A 19,657-nucleotide genomic window follows, 5' to 3' on the forward strand; every position below is an offset into this window, starting at 1 on the left:
TGGCCAGTTGGGAGACAAAAGTTTCCAAATTGCTATGGAAACAGACCCACTTACCTGGAACCCCGGGAATATCTTTCTGCCCGAGAATCTCAAAATGCTTTGCTCCGTCATGGCTCCACAGGGTGAGACCAGACGTGGGGGGTGTGGGGGTAAAGTCTGTACCCACCGCCTGCCTCCCATCCCCCAGATGGCACCAGTAAGGCCTGCTACATGCATCCAGCACCTACTAGATGCCTGCCTGGCATAAGGAGCCACTCCTGTGCAGACTCCGTGGAAGCCCTGGCTTATTAGGGCAGATCCTGATGTTTTCCAGAGACAGGCCAGAGCTGGGCCTTTACTCTTTCAGGGTCTCTGTTTACCATGGAAAAGACAAACGTGGGCTAGGATCCTATCCAGTATCTCTGTCTAGGATTCCGTAGCCCCAGACCTCCTGCAGCCCCATGTCTGCGCCAATAGCCATAACTTCCCCAGGGATGCATTCCACATGACAAAGCGCTTCTGGTTACCCCCTCCCCAAACACCATTCCCCACCGCGCCTCTGAGGGCCATGTGAGGGGAGCCGAGGCCCTGCAAACGCTCAGGCAGGCATGTGAGAAAGCTCTTTACTGGGGGGTACAGCAAGGAGGAGCAAGGCCATCTCCCCCTACCTGCCCCCACCCCCTCCTAGGGCCCTAGGGTGAAGGGGGTCTCCCCCAACACCGGACCACCACTGTCTTTGGTACAATAAATAGAAAACAAGGGGGGGAGAGGGGGCCAAGGGTCCAGTCCTTACAGGGAGGGTGCGCCTAGACCCTTCTCCTTGACCCCCTGCCCCAGGCCCCAATCAGTGCAGGCCTCACCCACCCCAGCTGGGTAGCAGCAATTCCAGTCAAGGGGAGAGATGAGGATGGGAGCCCAGGGCCCCCAGATGGGGGGTATGGCTTCAGGAGGGGCCCCAGGGAGGGGGCTGGGTCATGAGCTGGCTGCCGTGCTCTGGGGTACACCACGGAGGCCCAAGCGAGGCCCCAGAGTGGCAGGGTTATCAGGGGGTGGGAGGGGTGGACGACCTCCTGTCATCCGAGTCCGGAGGGCTGAGGCAGCCGGGTGCTGGGGGGCAGGCGCTGGGTGAGGTGGGGAGCAGTCTGGAGGGCCGCCCACCAGGCTCACATCCATCAGCTCCGGGGGTGGTGGTGAGGTTGGTGATGGGGGACGGCCAAGGCATCGGGGTTGGGGGGGTAACTGGGCCCCGGCCCCTGGCAGTGACGAGGCGGAAGCAGGGGCCTGATGTGTCTTGTGGGGCACATCACCCCCTGCCCAGGGGCGCAGCGGCTGGGAGGGTGGGACCTAAAGGAGCAAAGGAACAGTGGGTGATGGAGACCCAGGTCCTGAAGTCCCAGATACCCCACTAACCCCCTCCCAAGTCCCCGAGGCCCCAGTACCTGGGGGCTGTTCATCTCACAGTCAGTGATGGGGGGCCCAGGGCCCCCACAATATCGGTTGCTGTATCGGTAGGTCCGGTTGTCACTGGAGGAGCCGCTGGAGCCTCCTGGAAGTGCCAGGGGAGGGAATGAGGAGAAGCCTTAAGTGAGGAGAGGTGGCAGCTGAGTTTCTGGGTGGTTGAGTCTGGTTCGTGACCCAGGCCCAGGCCTGGGATTTGGGACCAGAGCCTATTTGAAGGATGGGGCCCAATTTTGAGATTACCGGTCAGAGCTCAGTTTTGAGTATGAGCAGTTCTAGAGGTGTGAGGTCTAGAGTATGAGAGTCAGAAGCAGTTCTAGAGGTATGAGCTCAAGTTCCATTTCAGAGATCAGGTCACCGCCAGTCAGAGCTCTCTTTGCCCCACCCATTCTGGAGTTCAGGATGGCATAGCTTCAAAGCTCTAGGTGAAGGCCCAGTGGGGCAAGGTCCCCCAGGTCAGGCTAAACCAGAGCTGTCCCCCCTCCCTGTCTGACCCCACCTGGCACTGGGCACCCACCAGAGCTGGAGATGGAGCTGGCGGTGCTGGAGGAGGGACAGGTGTCAAGGGGTGCGGGCGAGGTGGAGGCACTGCTGCCTGCCGGGCCCGTGTTGGTGGCCTCATCAGCCGTGCGGCGGAAAAAGCCGTGCTGCAGAGCCCCCAGTGGGCTGATGCGGGCGGCGGGCTCATACTCCAGCATGCGCAGCACCAGGTCCTGGAAGCGGAGGTAGTCGGCGGGGCTGTGGCCCGGCTCCCCCGCCCGCCGGCCCCCGGGCCCGCCCGTCTGCACGCCCAGCACCTCCTGCAGCCGCCGTGTCCCGGGGCCCTGGTAATCCTGGCAGGGAGGGGGTGGGAGGGGGGGCAAGAGAGTGGCCGTCAGTGGGCAGGAGGGGCAGGGAGACACACACGGGGAAACAGAGGCACGAGAGAGAAAGTGGAAGGAGAGAAGCTAAGAAGAGTTGTGGGGTGGGTAGGAGAGATGGGGTGGGCCAGGACGAAGGAAAGGACAGACAAGGGGGAGAGGAGGAAGGGAAAGACACAAGGGAGAGGAAGCAGGGAGAAAGGAAGCCCCAAGTGTGAGAGAGTGAGGGGCCACCAGGGTGGGAGGAGCGGCATGGGGCAGGGGCCGCACCTTCCTGAGTTCCTTTGTCCTTCGTAGGGTCCAGCCACCCCCAGGCAGCCGTTCAAAGTACTTGCGAGCCTTGGGTGCCTGGTCCAGCATGGGGGCTGGTGGGATGCCCAGCACCTCCACAATCCGGTTCATCTGGTCCACCTGTGAGCAGGTGGGCAGTCAGGGTCAGCAGGCCAGCCAGGCCCCCCGCCCCCCACTCCAGCACATCCCTTCCCCAGGAGCACACCTCATTGGAGCCACTGAAGAGGGGCTCTCCGGTGTGCATCTCCACCAGGATGCAGCCCAGGGACCACATGTCAATGGCCAGGTCGTAGGGTGTGCCCAGGAGCACCTCAGGTGACCGGTAGAAGCGGCTCTGGATGTACTGATAGATCTGGGGACGGAGCAGGGAAGAGGGCAACAGTCAGAGGTCCCAGCCTCCCTGAGTGGTGCCACCGACATACCCAAAGCTAAGAGAAACTTCCTTCCACAAAAATGGATGATGGGGTTCCAAACCTTGAGGTTATCAAGCACCTACTTTCCAGGAGCCCCTACCGTCATTTTATTCATCAGCCTCAGAAGTCTCTGCTGGCCTAGTCTGACCCTGATCTCCATCCAGAAGCCTGACCCTGGACCTCTCGGTCATCAGAGGCTGGCAGTCTGTGACCCCAGGCCCTTGCCACTCACCCAATCCAGACCCTTTTCAAGTCATCTCAAATGTCTGCTCACACGAAGCTGCAAAACACCTGCCCCCCACTCCCTCCCCAGCTTTAAGAGCAGAGGGTAAGCAAAACTTAGCCAAGTGCCACTCCTTGGAGTGAAGCCAATCCGACTTCACCCTGCCCACCTCTGACAGCCTCAAAACTGGCCCTGCCTCTTCAGGCTTCACTCTTCCTTTCCTACTGGGCACTGTACCCTGCGGCCCTCTCCTTTACCTCCCCCCTGCACCAGCCTTACAACTCTGTGCCGCCAACACCCCCTGCCAATGCTACCCTTCAGGCACCAGCCACCTCAGGCGGCACCCTACAATCCCAGCCCCGCCCCGCCCCTCGGGCGCCAGTCACTAGCTGGCCCCGCCCCGCCCCCCACACCAGGAGCCCCGCCCCCGGGCCGCGCCGCGCCGCACCCGCTGGCCAAGCTGGCAGGAGCTGCCAAAATCCACGATCTTAATGGCGCTGCGCTTGGGGTTGCAGAGCAGGATGTTCTCGGGCTTGAGATCGCAGTGAATGATGCTGAGCTCGGGCGTGGCCAGGAAGAGCAGCGCTGTGCAGAGCTGCTGCGCCAGCTTCCGCGTCAGGTTCAGCGAGACGCCGCGGAAGTGCGTGTTGCGCAGGAGGTCGTACAGGTTGTAGGAGAGCAGCTCGAATACCAGGCACAGGTGGTTCCGGAACATGAAGTGCCGCTTCAGGTGCACTGCGGGGAAGGGGACGGAAAGGGGCCGACGGAGAAGTTGAGGCTCAGAGAGGGCCAGTGGCGGCCTAGGGTACACAGTAACGAGAGGCCGGAAGGCGATCGGGGACTCTGCTTCTTGAGTGCTGGCCAAACTGTGGGGCGCCCACGGGAAGCGGCTGCTAGTCAGGGTGTTTTTATATGGTCTAGGACTTGATTCACATCAAGAGAATGATTTCCTTGGTTAAGAGAAGTTCATTCTCTTCACGTCTCTGTCACACTTTCTGATAAACCAAAGAGAACGTTTCCCTTTGGTGCCGATGGGTCTCTAATGCCCTTCTACATTTCCTCATTTAATTTTGTTAACATTGCTTTAGTCTCAGTTCTGTTTATTTTTCTGGCAGCGGACACTCGCTTTCCATTTAGGATAAAGATGTGTATTTAAAGAAACACACTCAATCCTAAGAGGAATTAGTATGGGAAAGAGGCAAAAGACTAAGAGTACAGGCGCTGGAGCCCACTGCCTAGTGAGATTATAGCCCCACCGAGTACAAACGCAGTGGCCTTATGATAGCACCCGAACGCCTCTCTTCTTCTCCAAGCTGTGGGCCAAGATGCCCCTTCCCCCCAGGGCTGTGGTCAGACTGAAACCAGTTAATTTACATAAAATGCTCGCAACAGGGCCTGACCCTTAGCGAGCACCCAATAAACTCCACCAGCACCATCATGGGAACAGGGCAAAAGTCATGAAGGCCACAGGAGAATCACTGATGTCAGGGAATTACAGCCCAGCCCGTCCTCTGCCGGGTGTGCGGCTGCCCCAGGCCTCACCTATGTAGTACTTCATCTCTGTGTCGTGCTGGTTCATCAGCTCCAGCAGCCGCAGCTCAATCTGGGCCTGGTTCAGGAAGGCCTTTTTGTTCTTGATGATCTTGATGGCCACCAGCTCCTGGGTCTGATGATCATAGGCTTTTACCACCTGATGGGGTGGGGCATGTCACAGAGTGAGGAAATGGGGGCAAGGGGACGTGGGACAGAGCAGGGCACCATTCTTTTGTGGATCAACATCAGTGGGTGCCCGTGCCCCCCGATCCTGGGGTCAGGGTGGAGGGGGGCGTCCCACACCTGGCCAAAGGAGCCTTTGCCGATGAGTGAGTCAATCTCATAGCGCTCCAGCCAGCGCTCACCACTGCGCACAATGTAGTCGTGGTTGTCATCGTCGTAACCATGGTTCAGGACCTTCTTCTCCTTCTTGGTGCTCGAGTCCTGAGGTGGCGCCTGCTGGGCCCGCCGCTTCTTCTTCGCATAGTATACCTGCCCGGCCAGCCAGCCAGAAGATAAGGACGGCTGAGTGACCTGTGCCAGCAGCCAGGACCCCTCAGCCCCCAGCTGGGTCCCCGGGGGGCCCCTGCCCACCTCATTGATGTGCTTGTAGGTCTTGATGAGGTCCACGGAGAGCTTGCGCAGTGGGGCTGAGGTCGCGTCCCGGAAGGCCAGGGGCAGCCTCCGTGGCAACAGCCGCACATCAGGCAATACCTGCGGGGCGGGGTGTGGGGTGGGTGCTGAGGACAGGCCTTCACCTGGACCACCGGAGGGAGAACCCTCTGGGTGGCTGGGTCATCGTTACCACACACAGATTTACTTGGTCACTGTGTGACAACCCCACCAGGATAGAAATTCCCCAAGGGCAGAGACTGTCTTGTTCTTGCTGTATCTGCCGTGCCTGGAGCAGGGCCTGGCACATAGTGGGTGGTCATCAGAGATTTGCTGAGTGTAAGAATGGTCAACTATTTACCCCTGACCTTTCATCCCACACCTTCACTCCTTTCTGAACCTCTGTGGGATGGATGAGATAGAAAACGTGGGCTGTCCTTCCCAGTTCTTTGCCTGAGACCATCCATTCTGGATGTCCCATCTTGAGGGCTGCCATCATGCTTTACCTTCATCCCGTGGGGTCTTCCCATCCCTCACCCCCAACTCAGCACATTTTTTGACCAGTCTTTTGGGATCCAGCACCCTGGACCTTCTACTCCATCCTGCTTCAAGCCCTATAGTTCAGAGCCTTGAGAGTCTCTACCCCTGAATATCTTTACTCTGTACCCTAAGATGCTGCTGGCCCCAAGATCCTTTGGGCTCAAGCTTGAGCCCCTTTCACCCCGCCCGCCCGTCTTTCACTCTGGACCTTTTTTCCTTCGTGAACATTTATTGAGTGTTTCCTAGGTGCCAGGCATTGTTCTCAGCATTTTACACGCATCTCATTAACTTGTTTAACCTCACAGCAACCCTGTCGAGGTAGGTATCATTCTTGGTTCCGTTTTACAGAACAGAAAACTAAAGGGCAAACCTAAGTCATTTCACCACCGTCTCAGGATTTGAACCCAGGCTCTCCCAGCAACAACTCTATTATCTTCCACTCCAGATGGGCCCTTCATGCCCAGAGACCGCTCTGGGCAACCAAACTATCTTTCACCCTCAAGAGCCTTCTATTCTTAGCACCCCCGGCAGGTGAGGAGCCAGCTGAACGCATACCTGCGTGTGCTCCTGGGGCCCCGGGAAGCCAGAGAAGGGACCATGGCCTGGTGGGACGGCCATGGTGGGCTCAGAGGGCCGCAGGGGAGCGAGGCCTGGAGCGGGAGCCCGGCCGGGGGGCGCCTTCTCGCATCCTGCACCTCGGCTGCCACCGCCGCTGAGACCTGAGAGCAGGCGGGAGGCAGGGGAACAATATGGAACAAGATGTGTGGGACACGGCCAGGCAGGAAAGAGGTGGACATCAGAGAGAAGGCAAGGCACAGGGGGAGGAGAAAAAGGACAACAGGTGGCAATGAAGAAAGAGGACAGAGAGAAGTGGTGGGGTGGGGGTGGCACAGTGGAGTCCCTCAACAAATGATAACCAAATAAATGAAGTAGGTGGCACAAAGGGGAACATACGAAAGGGGATGATTGGAAGCCAGGCAGGGATATAGGCCATGACAGCAAAGGACAGAAAGACACCAATAATTGGGGGGAGGAAGAGAAGAAAAAGAAACCACAGACAGTACTGGGAGTAGGGTTCACTCTTTGCTTCCCATTTCTGCTTGTGGCCCTCCCCAGCACCCCCTCACACAAGATCCTGCCCTCCTGCAGTCTTCCCTGATTGTCACGATCTCCTCTCTCATCACAGCAAGGTCCCTGCACTTCAAGATCTACCCTTCCCAGTAGATCCCTCAATCTGGAGAACTCTAGGATCCCCCCAAACCACATGAGAGCGCTCTGGGCCCCTCCGGACCCATAGCAGAATCCTCTGCAGGCCCCTAAAACCACATCAGGGTCCTGGGGACCACGCCAAGGTTATCCTGTTATACAGGGTTGTTCCTATATAAAAGAGTCCTACCCCTATGACACTCTCATCCATCAGGGCAACCCCTTCCCAGGGGACACTCCCCATATCATGCCAAGACCTCATCCCTATACCATTTCCTCCCTTATCAGGGGACCCCCCCCCGCAGGTACTTTCTCTGTGCCACATCAGGGATCTTCCCCATATTAGTCCATGGTCCCCCTCCCAATCAAGGCTCACTTTTCCTGATGGGAGCAAGGAGGAGGTGTCTCTTCCCTCACCCTTCTCTCCCCTACACTGGATCTTCCCCTCCTCCCCCCATCCAATATTCCTACCAGGGCCCTTTCTCCGGTTACTCCTCTCTACATCAGGGTCAATCCACAACCGTGCCCATTCCTAGAAGGCCCCCAGAACGAAATTACCCAAATAATCCAGAGTTCTCCCTTCCCAGAGTACCTGCCACACCAAAATCCTCTCCCCACAGGCCTTCTCCCATGTCAATCTCTTTCTCCTATGCCAAGCCTTGCCACTCACTCCACGATCCCTCCTCTCTCTTGGAGCTCCCCCGCCCCTCACCCGAAACAACCTCTTCCCTGGGGCCCTCCCACAGCAGGACCGTCTCTCCCAGCACCCACCCCCTACCCGGGTCAGGGCTGGCGCGGGGCCCACGGGGGGCTGGGGCGCGGTGGGGCCCCCAGTGGGGTGGGCGAGCGGCCAGCATGGCGGCGGTGGCGGCAGAGAGGAGACGGCCGCCTGTCCCGGCCCGGCCGGCCCGGCAAGCCCCGCGGCGAGGAGGGCAAGCGGGACAGGCGGCCCGGTGGGTGACAACAGCAGCCGCCGCCGCCGGGGGCGGGGAGAGGAGGGAACGAGGGTCAGCCCGGGGCACGCGGGGGAAGGGGAAAGCAGGTGGACGGGGGAGGGGCGGGTTAACCCTCGCCCCGCCGGCCCCGCCCCGCGCCGCCACCCGCCCCTGGGGACCCAGGTGTCCCGCCCCCCACCCTGGAGGCCCGCCCCGGTCGGCGGAGCCCGGGCGGGCGGGGCCGGACTGAGTTTGGCAGTCCGCACCTGCCATGGCAACAACCGTGCCATTGGTCGCTGCTGCCAAGAGCTCAGCCAATCGCAGTTCAGAACAGCTGTTGCTAGGCGACGACGATGCAGCCGGAGGAGCCGAGCCCAAACAAAGGGCGGGAGCGGGGCCCCGCTACCCCCTTCCAGCCGCCCTCCCAAGACTGCTCCCTCGGGCTCGGCCCCTTCCAAGAATCCGACTATGAATAGCCAGGCACTGCCTGCACCTGCCCGCCGCCCCCCTGCTCTCCTCCCTCGGCCTCGTGCTAAGTCTGGCGGCGACGCGGGCAGGGCGGGTCTGTACTGCGCCCTCCCCGCGAGCTCGTGCCGCCCCACCTGTAGCCGCGTTGTTACCTGAGGGCGCGGGCAAGGGGACTCAAGCTGCTCGGGAAGCCCGAGCTCAGACCTGCCCACTGGCTGAAGATATCCGACGGACGCGGCGAGCCAGGGCCCCGATTACCCAGTAATGCAACCAGCAAAATGGCGACCACAACAAACCGGCCCCCCCCACCCGGGCTCCGCCCCCACCCCCCCTCGCTTCCCCCACGTGACCCAGGGTACCACGCCGCGCCTGCGCGCCGAAGAGCTTACCGGCAGACATGCACAGTAAGCTATCAACTCCGCCCAGGCGCCAGAATCCGGGCTACGGCTGCGCAAAAGGCAGCAAGAAAGGAGCATGCGCACGAGTGACCGGATGAGCTTGCCCACCCCCACCACCGCGCCAGTTGATGAACGGCGCATGCGCCCCGTGGAATGGAGGTCGCTGAGCAATCAGCCCAGAGGAGCGATGGATGAATTTTTTGTTTTTTAGTAGGCCGGCTTGAACTCACGACCCTGAGATCAAGACCTGCGCTGAGATCAAGAGGTCCACGCTTAAGCGACTGGGCCACCCAGGTGCCCCTGCATGAGTCTTTTAATAGAAAAACACACGTGGAACAGTAGCAACACAATCTCTTGGCAATCCAGATGACACGGGGCTTCAGTTCTTCACCTTGGGAGGTGGCCTGTGAGAGCAAGGAGAGAGGGGATTCAGAGCTTGTGGCCATTTAAGGCACTCCTACCAACTGCTGACCGGCAGGGCTCCGTCTGGGTGGGTGGCCGGCCCCTGCTCACCTGTACACACCCACCACCACAGCGTGATCTCTTTCATACGGCTCTAAGGTCAACTGCTCCTGGGGCTTCATGTTCTCCTGCTGCATCTTCTTCACTTCGGAGGCAAACACAGCCTCAGCAGAGGCCGTGGAGTCAATGCAGTTGGCCTGCAGAAGAGAGAATGTGAAGTTTGCAGCAAGCCTTCGGGCTGTTTTCCCTTTTTTGTGCTCTTTAAACCACAGGTATTTTCATTGGAAACTCAGTGAAACTCAGGTTTTAGAAATGTAGGGAANNGACTTTGTTAGAGAAATTTTCAGTTTGGTTTGGATTTGGAACAGGAAGACTTTAACAGAGACCTATTTATCTTAAAGCCAGTGTTTCAATTTTACACCCAGGTTTCCAACCCTCCCCCCCACTTCCTCTTCTTTAACAATAGCAATAATGCTGAGGATACTAAAACAAATGTAGCAAAAGGCTAATAATGCTCAATCTGGCTGAAAATCCTTATTCAAAGTAAAACGTTTTTTTGAAATACATCTAACATTCATCTAAAATTTATTTTAGGGGCTCCTGGGTGCGTCAGTTGGTTAAGTGGCTGGCTTCGGCTCAGGCCATGATCTCAGGGTCCTGGGATAGAGCCCCGCATTGGGCTCCCTGCTCAGTATGGAGCCTGCTTCTCTCTCTCCCACTCTCCCTACTCGTGCTTTCTCTCTGTCTCAAATAAATAAATAAATCTTTTTTAAAAATACATAAAATTTCTTTTATACCAGGCTCTAAACACTACATATATATTGATAAATTTAATCCTTATATCAACACTAAAAGAGATACAACTAATATCTCTACTTGACAAGTGAAGAAACAGGCACACAGGTTAGGGAACTTGCTCAGAGTCACAGTGCAAGCTGGAATTCAAACTCAAATGCTCAACTTAGCAATCATGCACTCGACCATTACTGACCATTCTATCGCCTATTTAAACCCACAGCCTTTCAGTTTTGTAGACATTTTTCATTATGTCCTATTTGGGGGTGGGGGGGCAGGGATAGAGGCTGGAAATAGATTGCCTGGATTAGGACAATGGAGGCTCCTTGTTTTGACTAGCTGCTTGGCAGTTACAAAAAAGATATTACCACCCCATCTTAGACTCCTCCAAGCCCCGCACCTTAATGGAAATCACAAAGTGTCCTCCGTTGCGAAGGAAAGTGTGGGCATTCAGGGCTACGATCCGGGTCTGGTCTGGCTGGGCCACATCAGCAAAGATCACATCCACCATCGCTAGGGAGAAAGAAGTGGCAGTTACAAGCTGAGTCCACCCTATCTTCCCAGCTCCTCCCATGAGGCCTGCGCCCCATCACCAGCAGGTTTCTGGCAGTCTTCCCTGCTTCCAGTCTCCCTTCCCCCCACTGATCCCCACCCCTCCAGAGTGTCCCCAGGATGGGGGTCCAAAACCCAATCACACCATCCATTCATTGCTCTTGTAAACCATGATTGCCACCTACTCTGTGGCCAGCCCTGGGCCGGGTGTGGGGGACACAGAGACGAGTCAGACCCGGACCCTGCCCTCGAGACGCTCCCGGGTCTGGGGGGGAGACAGACACGTCATCAAAAAGGCAAGTAAAGGTGAGCACTTATACAGGCAAGAGCGTCTGTGGGATTGTCAAAGGAAGACAAGCTGCAGGACAAAGGGTATGGTATGAAGGCATGGGGGGAAAAACCAACTCAAAACCCGCGAATGCGAAGTATTATTTTAAAGCCAGTATGATTAAACAAAACAAAACAAAACAAAAACATGGTATAATGAAAACTGACTTTTTTAAAATCGAGAAAAGCAGACATGAAATTGCTTGTGTTAGTTTCCTCTGAGAGTGGTTTATAAGGAATGCCAGTTTTATATTATACTTCCAAACTTTTTTCTTTTTTAAAACACAGTATTCACATTGGGGCCCTCTGCGCCAGACCACATTCAGTTTGTCCTTTCTGGGTTATGATCACCCCAGATGAGGAGGAGGACCTCTGAAGGGGGCTATTATACATAAGCCAGCGGCAGCATAAAAAGTACCCTGTTTTAGAGGGAGGCAGGAGGTATGGGGGTGCCCAGGGAGAGGGGCAGGAGAGAACAAAGGAGGTCGGCCTTCTAGGGGGGCCAGCCATCCAAGCTCCACAACTTCACCCGGCTCCCCTCACCCTCTTGATTCCTACAGACTCAGGGGGCCTCTGCTCATCCACTCGGACTCTGTTCCAATCAGGGCTCCGGCCACCTCCTCCAGGAAACCCGGAGTGGCCGGGCCCGCACAGCCGGAGCCAACGCCCAGACCCTCACCGATGAGCATGCGGTACTTGTGTGGGTGCCGGGCGTCTTCAATAACAGGGATAATGTTGGTCCTCTTCTTGGCCAAGTTAATGAGGTCGCGGCCGGAGCGATGGGAGAACTCAACTGCGTAGACTAGACCGTCCTAAAATAAACCAAATAATAAAAACGCTGATACCAGTTCTGAGATGGAACACCTACTTTGGGCCCGAACACTGCATGCAGCATCTCTTCAAATCCCCGAATCGAAACCCTACCACGTGACAACCGCTGCTGCCAGGGGCTGCGCAGTCCCGCTTTACTTGATCTGAGAGACCAGGCCCCCAGCATGGAAGCCAGGGCACAGAGAAGAAGTCCTAACAGCTAAGAACACTTACAGTGGGCCAGGCACTGCTCTATTTGACAGGAATTCACTCATTTAATCTTCACAGCAACCTGATTTTCAAGAGGGGTAAACTGACGCTCAGAGAGTTTAAGTAACTTGCCGAAAGCCACCTCACTGTAAAATGCCCACATCAGAGCCTGGGGTTTTTAACCACTAAATCACACAGCCTACAGTCATGCGGAGGAGCTGGGGGTCCTGAAGTGACATGTGTGGGGGCCGTCTAACCAGGGAGCCTGAGTAGTGACACAGAAATGCAGGCTCAGACACTGACATCTGTCCTTTTTTTCTTTTTCTTTTTTTTAAAGATTTTATTTATTTATTAGACAGAGAGAGACAGCCAGCAAGAGAGGGAACACAAGCAGGGGAAGTGGGAGAGGAAGAAGCAGGCTCATAGCAGAGGAGCCTGATGTGGGGCTCGATCCCAGAACGCCGGGATCACGCCCTGAGCCGAAGGCAGACGCTTAACGACTGAGCCACCCAGGCGCCCCTGACATCCGTTCTTTTAAGGGAAACCAGAAGACTAGATTTGGGGGCATACATTTTTAAGGAAGGCCACCAAATCCAACAGTCTCCACCTTGGGCCCCTCTAACTGCACTTACCCCAACACCCACGTCCCTTCCCTCCAGACCAAGAATGCAGGAGGGAGACTAAATGCGGCTCTGGAGACCAGGTGCGTGCAGGGGCTCCCTTCAGCACAGGCACTCTGACGGAAGGGCCTAGCCCCCAGCCACATGGTGCAGGGAAGCAGCCAGGGCCACTGACTCCAGGCTGGCAGAGGCAGCCTCTCCCTCCCACCTCACCACCTTTACTCGCCCCTCCCTACCCCCTCCATCCACTCACCGGGCCTACGATGTCGGAGACGTGGGAGACAGTGGTGCCTGATGCAGCCCCAAGGTACAGCACCTTGGCCCCTGGCTTGATATGGATCTGGTCCACGCCGCCCAGGATTGCTGCTGCCAGCTTGGAGCGGAAGGGGTTCCAGGCACGGTACTCGATTTTGTCATCTCCCTCCTGGGCCAAGAGAGATGGGGATGGAAGTCAGTGGCAGGCTTTTCTTTTCTTTTTTTTTAGTGCCAGGCTTTTCTGCTAGACTCCACTGCCTTTAGCCCTAGGGCCCTGGGTGCTCGTTCATTGTTCAAGAAATGAATACAGGTGCACATCAGTGACCGTGACAGATGCAGGGCCTGCCCTCTCATGGAGGTTACTGACTCAGGTAGAAGGGGCAGGGACGGACAATAAACACAGAGATAAAAGATCATATCCGTTAACAGCAAGACTTATGCATTCATTCACCAAACATTCGCTGGGCCACACATACTGTGGGCCAGACCCTATGCCAGGCACTACGGATGCACAGTGACCAAGACCACTGTCTTCAAGGAGTAAGTATACACTGAACTAACACATACGGGACAGTAGCCAGTGACAGCTGCTAAGGCGAAGATCAAGTCAGGAAGAGGACATGACGTAGGGGGAGTGGGCAGAGGAACAGGGGAAAATGAGACAGGGTGGAAGGGAAGAGCCCAGAAGGAGGTGGGGGCCAAGCAAGTTATCTGGGGAAGCACACTCGAGGCGGCAGGAAAGGCAGCAGAAAGCCCTAAGCAGGAGAGCGCCTGGCCATAAAGAAAAAACGACATGGGATAGCAGAGCACAGCGTGGGCAGGGAAGGCTGCTTCTGACAGACTGGGTGGTACGAGGTGGCCTAGTGAGAAACACAAGGTGACATCCGACCAGAGACACTGGCGATGAAGGGAACCAGCCACACACACAGCTGGGAGAGCCGTATTCAAGGCAGAGGGAAGAGCAAGGAGGTCCGTATGGCTGGAAGACACGAGGTCAGGGGGTGAGGAGGGGGAGCTGGAATGTGCAAGGTCTTCTGGGCCACAGTCAGGACCTGGGACTTGAACCTGAAGGGAATGGGGGATCTGACTTATGTATTAAGATGACCCCCCGGCTGGCATGTGTAGGACACGTTGGGGGGCAGGGAGACCAGACCGCTGTCTACCCTGCCAGCTGGGGCCCTGGTCTCACCGCAATCGAGACTCTCTTCTCTCCATAAACAGATTCTCCAGGGACCAGATTCTTGGTGACAAGCGCATCTTCCTTTCCTCGGCAAATGAAGACACCTAAGCGAGGAGACCAGCACTGGGTGAAGACTCTGGGCTGCACCCCACCCCACCCCCAGCAGCCCCCAGCCCCCCTCACTCACCCTCATGCCGATGAGGTTCCACCATCACATTCTTCCCCGACTGGTTTCCTCTTTTCCCTCCCCGACCACGACCCCGGTTGCCGCCAGACTGGAACCCTCCACCTACCAGGCAGAGAGGCAGTGAGAGAGGAAGATCCTATGATCTCTTCCCTCCCTGAGCCCCAAGCCCTCCTGATTGTATCCACCGCAGCCCCCAGTGTCACTCACCACCTCGTCCGCCTCCTCCTCCTCGACCTCGGCCCCTAAAGCCTCCACCACGACCTCTGCCCCCGCCAAAGCCTCCTCGGCCTCCACCACGACCACCACGGTCACCAAAGCCCCCTCGGCCACCGAAGCCGCCCCCACGGGGGCTGAAACCTGTAACGGCAGCAGAAAGGGGAATCAGAGCAATGAGGTCTGAGAAGTTATGTCTCCTAATTCCACTGGGAGGTGTTCACAATATCCACAGAGCAGAAAAATCAGGACCGACCCAGGTGTCCATCGGCAGAACGGGCAGATAAAAGGGAGGGACTACTGACCATCAACAAGGACACAGATCTACAGTCATACCAGGGACACACATCTTCGAGTCCTCGTGTTAAGTGAAAAGGCAAGTTGAAGAAAACCACATCTGACATAGTATCTTTTATAGAAGTTCAGCAACGACTAAAATTAAACACTGTCATGCTGTAACCCACGTGCCACGCACCCCCCTGCCCAAGAGGCAAGGGGGTGATGATCCAGAACTCACAACGCGGGGGATTCGGGTAGGGGCGGAATGCCTGGTCGACGCAGGTCACTGTCAGCGTTCTGCTTTGTGCTCAGATAGTAGGTCTGCAGGATCCACTCTATTCTCCGTGTTAGAGCGAAGAAGTGTAAACACCGAGTGTTGGGCCCTAGGGTCCCCGAGATCCTGGAAACATTTCCACGCCCTCCCACTCCTGAACTTGGGTCAGGAAGAAAAGGGCCAACCCCCAAACAGAGGGGAGGTGGGCACGATGTCTTTCCTGCTACCCGATCTCCCTGAAAGTTGAGGGGAAGAAAAAAAAAAAAAGATCCAGGGAGACTTGATTTCGTCACCGCAGAGCAAACCCGTCCACTTCACGGAGCACAGAACACGGGCGGAAGCAGAGGGCGTGCCGGCGCTAACATTCCGTATCTGACTTTTCTGTGCCCACGTCCCAGGCTCCGCCGTACTTTCGGCAAATCACATGAGTTATAAAACAACAGAGCGAAAATTAGTGATGCTTTAAAATGATCTCACTTGATGTCAACTATTCGACAGTAAACTTGCCAGAGTTTTTGTAAAGGTGATTATATTGACGCGCTACGAAAGCTTCACGCATCGTAACGGCGTTAAAGATGAGAACGTAGGGGCCCCTGGGCGGCTCAGTCGGTTAAGCGGCTGTCTTCACCTTCCCAAGTCCTGGATCAGCCCCGCATCAGGCTCCCTGCTCAGAAGGGGAGAAGGGGCGTCTGCTTCTTCCTTTGCCCTTAGCACCCCGCCCCTCCTCCCGTGCACTCTCTCTCAAACAAAATCTTTAAAAAACTTTTTTAAAAGATGAAAAGGTAGAACTTTTCATTGTTATTACTAATTTAAGTGTTAAAAATTAACAGTTTCAGAACTCCTGAAGAGTTGCCTACCTTTACTCCCTTACTCCCTCTATGGTCTCCTGTCCACAGGGCAGCAAGTGGTGGACCTTTTCCAACCCACAAAATCGAATCTCTTCATCCCCCTGCCTAAATCCCTTCAATGGTTTCCACATTACTGAAAATGCAACCAAAATTTCTTTCTCTGGCTTCCAAAGACCGAACTCAGTGACTCTCACCTTTGGCTAATCCCTGGAACCTAGAAATCCTGTTTAGGTGTCTGGTGTAGGGGCCCGAGCATAGGGCTTTTTAAAGTTTCCCAGGCGATTCTAAATGTGCAGCGCGAACTAAGAACCTCCATCACGCGGCTCTGGCTTCCGCTGACTTTCGTGACCTCACTCTTTCTATGCCCGGCATCCCGCTCTTCCTCCTCAAACTCCCTCTCCAGCTTCTAAACCCTTTTACACCTGCTGTTCCCACTGCCTGGCTCCTGGAGACATTTGCTGGGCTCACCCACTTCCTCCCTTGCACTCAGGTGTCTGATGAAACGCTCCTTCCTCAGAAGGGCCTCTGGGCTCCCTCCTTTACCCGGCTTTCTTGTTCTTCCTGTTAATCATCACACACAGCACTTTTTATTTTATTACTGCCTGACTCCCGCACCAGAATCAAGGCCCCAAGGGACCAGGATGTGTTCATGGTTTTGGTCACTCTGCATCCCCAGCACCATGCACAACACTTGGCACAAAGTGTGGGCTCAATAAATATTAAGTGAGTTGTCTGCTGATGACTCTTAAACCCCTGGGTTCTGCCTCGGGGGGGAAAACACACGCTCTCTGTTCGTTCAGGAAGCAGGTGATGACACAGTGACCAGAGCCCTGGTCCCCTCCCCTCAAGCTGTTCAAGTGTCCCATACAGGGCGATGGAGATGCCACTTCTGACCCTAGAGAGTAGGGGAGGTTCATGGGAATCTTGCAAAACTTCATCTGTAAGACAGAGATAGGGTGATAACACAGTGCCCAGCCCAGAGCACTTCCCTCAACACACTGCCTGGCACACAGTTTGAATGAGTATTCAAATAAGAGGGACAGCCCCCCTGTCTTCCCACTTAGGAAAGACACCACTAGGCCCAAGAGACTCTCAACCCAGGCCCAATGCAATCAGAGACCCGAGAAGTGTGGTGATGGCAGGGGGCACCGGGGGCATGAGTGTCAACTTTCAGGCCCAGATACTCAAAACGTATCTTAATTCATTTTAGGTCCCGGGGAGCTTACAAAAATGTACTGAAAGTACCCACTCCTCAAGGAAACTACACGCTCGCAAATTTTCCACAAGTTTTGGGAGGAGGTTCCATGGACCCCCTGGTTTAAACCCTGCTCTCCTCCCACAACCTTCCCCATCTCAAAAACGGACACTCCACCCTTCCAGTTACAGGTGCCCAAACCCTGAGGGATCCTTGACCCCTCTTATACCCACATACAAGCTGCTGGCTCTATCTTCAAAATACGGTTTTCCAAACCGTGGCAATGTGTCAGGTGGGTCCGCGGCTACCACCCTGGTCCGAGCCACATCACCTCCCCCTAGATCACAGCAACGAGCTTCCCACTGATGCGCCTGCTTCCACTTCTGCTCCCCTGAAGTCCTTTCCACACACAAGCCAGGAGGATCCTTTTAAACGTATCCATCAGACAGTGTCGTGTCCCTGCTCAAAATCTCCCCAAGGCTTCTTCTCTCAATCAGACTCAAATCCTTAGGGAAGAGCTGACTCTTACCTTCTGAAACGTCATATCCTAACACAATGAGGGAAGGGTGGAGAGGAAGGTGTATCCTCCATTCCTGGGGGAATCAGACTATAGGGTGCCTGCAGGCATGCCGGGGTCTGATGGAGATACACAGTCCAGCACCCCCTCGATCCCACCCACCCACCCACCATTTCATCAGATCTCCAAACCTTAAGAGAAAGGGAGTTTCGGAGGGGATACGTGCATCCACAAACCCAGCCTCCCCCTCCACCAGATGACCCAATCTCTCCACACATGGAGGGCAAAGAAAAAGGAAGAAAAACGAAGACCTGCACTAGGAAACACAGCTTCTGGGTCACAGTGGGAAGATTTCCCCAAACTCTAGCAGAGCAAGTTGGGGGGAAGGGCACGACCTGATTTAGGAAGACCTGAGACACCAGGGGGAAAGACCCTAATTTTGTTCCTCTTGAGAAGGATAAAGTTAACAATTAGAGACAATACTACTACGTCAAGCCCTGTGCTATTTCCCCCCCAACTTTATTAAGATATAACTGACATATAACATCATGTAAAGCTACTGCGAACAACCTAATTTGCACACTTAAATATGCAAAAAGATTACCACGATATGCTATTTTGTCCTAACATGATCTTGCTAATTATAACGGGGAGCCATTTTACTGACGAGAAAACTGAGACTCAAGAGAGGTAAAGCCACTTGCCCAAGGTCACACAGGAGCTTAAGAAGCAAAGCTAATACTGAAACTTTGAACTAAGGCCTTTCTGCTGTCAAAGCCAGGACTCTCATCAATCTGCCGCGAGGGAGGTGGGGTGGGTTCATCAGAATCTCGGGGAAAATCAAATTAATAAAACCACTCATGTCCTGTGACTATCTCCCTCTCCCACCCCATGCTAAGCCTGTCTCGGGCTTGTGATGGTTCATCTCACCGGGAGTTGAGAATCACGATCACTCAAACTACAGAGACCCGCCTCTCCGGAGAGTAGAGAGCGGGAAAGTGGGACAGAGAAGGCCACACACTCTCAAACCGGGAGTCCTCATTCACTTCGGCCCTCTCTGAGAAGCTGGTCTGGGAGCTAAAGGGACGGTCATTGCGGCGGTTATACGGAAGGCAAACAGGGGTTCTCTCCGACCCAAAACTGGGACTTTCCACCTGTGAACCAAGACATTATCCCCAAGTCCCACGGCCCGAGATCCAAGCCCCCAGATGCCTGGATCCAGACTCTGGGTCAGTACTCCCGACTGCCACCCCCAGCCCAATAACCAAGATCCCTAATGACAGCCTCAATGAGATGAATCCTAATTCGGGAACCAACACCCCCCCCCCCATCCCAGGCCCAAGACCCTCGACTCACGACCGTAAACTCCGAAGCCGGTCACAGACTCCAGACCAGGCATCCGAACCCCGGGCTCAGCGTCCATCACAAGGCGGAACCAAGACTCCCTAGCCACAGGAGCCCGGAACCAGGACCCTGACCCAAGAGACCGGATCCCCTGCCCCTAGGCCAAGGCCCCACCCCTCCGACTCCGGTCTGGCACCACGATCCCCGTCGGCCCCAGTCTCTGACCCCGGACCCCAACCCCTGCCTGTACCTGGCTTCATGGCGAGAGCTCAGCTCCCCGACCCAGGACCCTGCGGCGTCCCAGACTACACGAGTCTGGCGCTTTCGCACGTGGAAAGAAGCGCACGCGCGGCGGCGTACGGCGCGTGACGCAACTTCGCAACCCCGCCCCCCGGAGCCCCGGCAGCAGCCGCAGCCTGGCGCGCGCGCTATGGGCGGCGCTTAGCAAGCCTCTCAGGGCACCGCCCCACTCGGCGGCTTTAGGCGCTGCTCGCGCAGAGATCCTGCGGTGAACGCGCTTCCTGCTTCCTCTTCACCGGTGCGAGCCTCCTGGTAATTAGGGTTCGTCACCAGGCCTTTGTACACCGTGTGCACTCTGCCCCTTTCTTTCTTTTTTTTCTTTTCTTCCTTCCTTCCTTTCTTCCTTCCTTCCTTCCTTCCTTCCTTCCTTCCT

The 19,657-nt window shown here is 55.9% G+C and overlaps 2 protein-coding genes across 5 annotated transcripts; both read right to left on the reverse strand.

Annotated features, from left to right (window-relative positions):
* Positions 1 to 588: 588 nt before the first annotated feature.
* DYRK1B (dual specificity tyrosine phosphorylation regulated kinase 1B) lies at positions 589 to 8,834 on the reverse strand. 4 transcript variants are annotated; one of them, XM_040633973.1, is made up of 11 exons: positions 8,671 to 8,834; positions 6,465 to 6,628; positions 5,352 to 5,471; positions 5,061 to 5,249; positions 4,767 to 4,914; positions 3,673 to 3,959; positions 2,794 to 2,940; positions 2,568 to 2,708; positions 1,955 to 2,270; positions 1,419 to 1,525; positions 589 to 1,323 (listed from the first exon to the last, which is right to left on the reverse strand). In XM_040633973.1, the coding sequence occupies exons 2-11, from the start codon at positions 6,525 to 6,527 to the stop codon at positions 952 to 954; spliced, it is 1,890 nt and encodes a 629-aa protein (XP_040489907.1). In that variant the 5' UTR covers positions 6,528 to 6,628; positions 8,671 to 8,834; the 3' UTR covers positions 589 to 951. The 4 variants fall into 4 exon arrangements, with proteins under 4 accessions (XP_040489907.1, XP_040489904.1, XP_040489903.1 ...); XM_040633970.1 differs by lacking the exon at positions 8,671 to 8,834 and having other exon boundaries at positions 1,955 to 2,150; positions 2,235 to 2,270; positions 6,465 to 7,780; XM_040633969.1 differs by lacking the exon at positions 8,671 to 8,834 and having other exon boundaries at positions 6,465 to 7,781.
* Positions 8,835 to 9,189: 355 nt separating this feature from the next.
* FBL (fibrillarin) lies at positions 9,190 to 19,387 on the reverse strand. Its single transcript, XM_040633974.1, has 9 exons — positions 19,235 to 19,387; positions 14,522 to 14,671; positions 14,315 to 14,416; positions 14,137 to 14,231; positions 12,946 to 13,116; positions 11,732 to 11,864; positions 10,574 to 10,686; positions 9,430 to 9,575; positions 9,190 to 9,320 (listed from the first exon to the last, which is right to left on the reverse strand). The coding sequence occupies exons 1-9, from the start codon at positions 19,242 to 19,244 to the stop codon at positions 9,296 to 9,298; spliced, it is 945 nt and encodes a 314-aa protein (XP_040489908.1). The 5' UTR covers positions 19,245 to 19,387; the 3' UTR covers positions 9,190 to 9,295.
* Between the last annotated feature and the right edge of the window lie 270 nt (positions 19,388 to 19,657).

This window comes from Ursus maritimus, unplaced genomic scaffold (assembly GCF_017311325.1).
Source record: "Ursus maritimus isolate PB19 unplaced genomic scaffold, ASM1731132v1 scaffold_19, whole genome shotgun sequence".
NCBI classification, from domain to species: domain Eukaryota; kingdom Metazoa; phylum Chordata; class Mammalia; order Carnivora; family Ursidae; genus Ursus; species Ursus maritimus.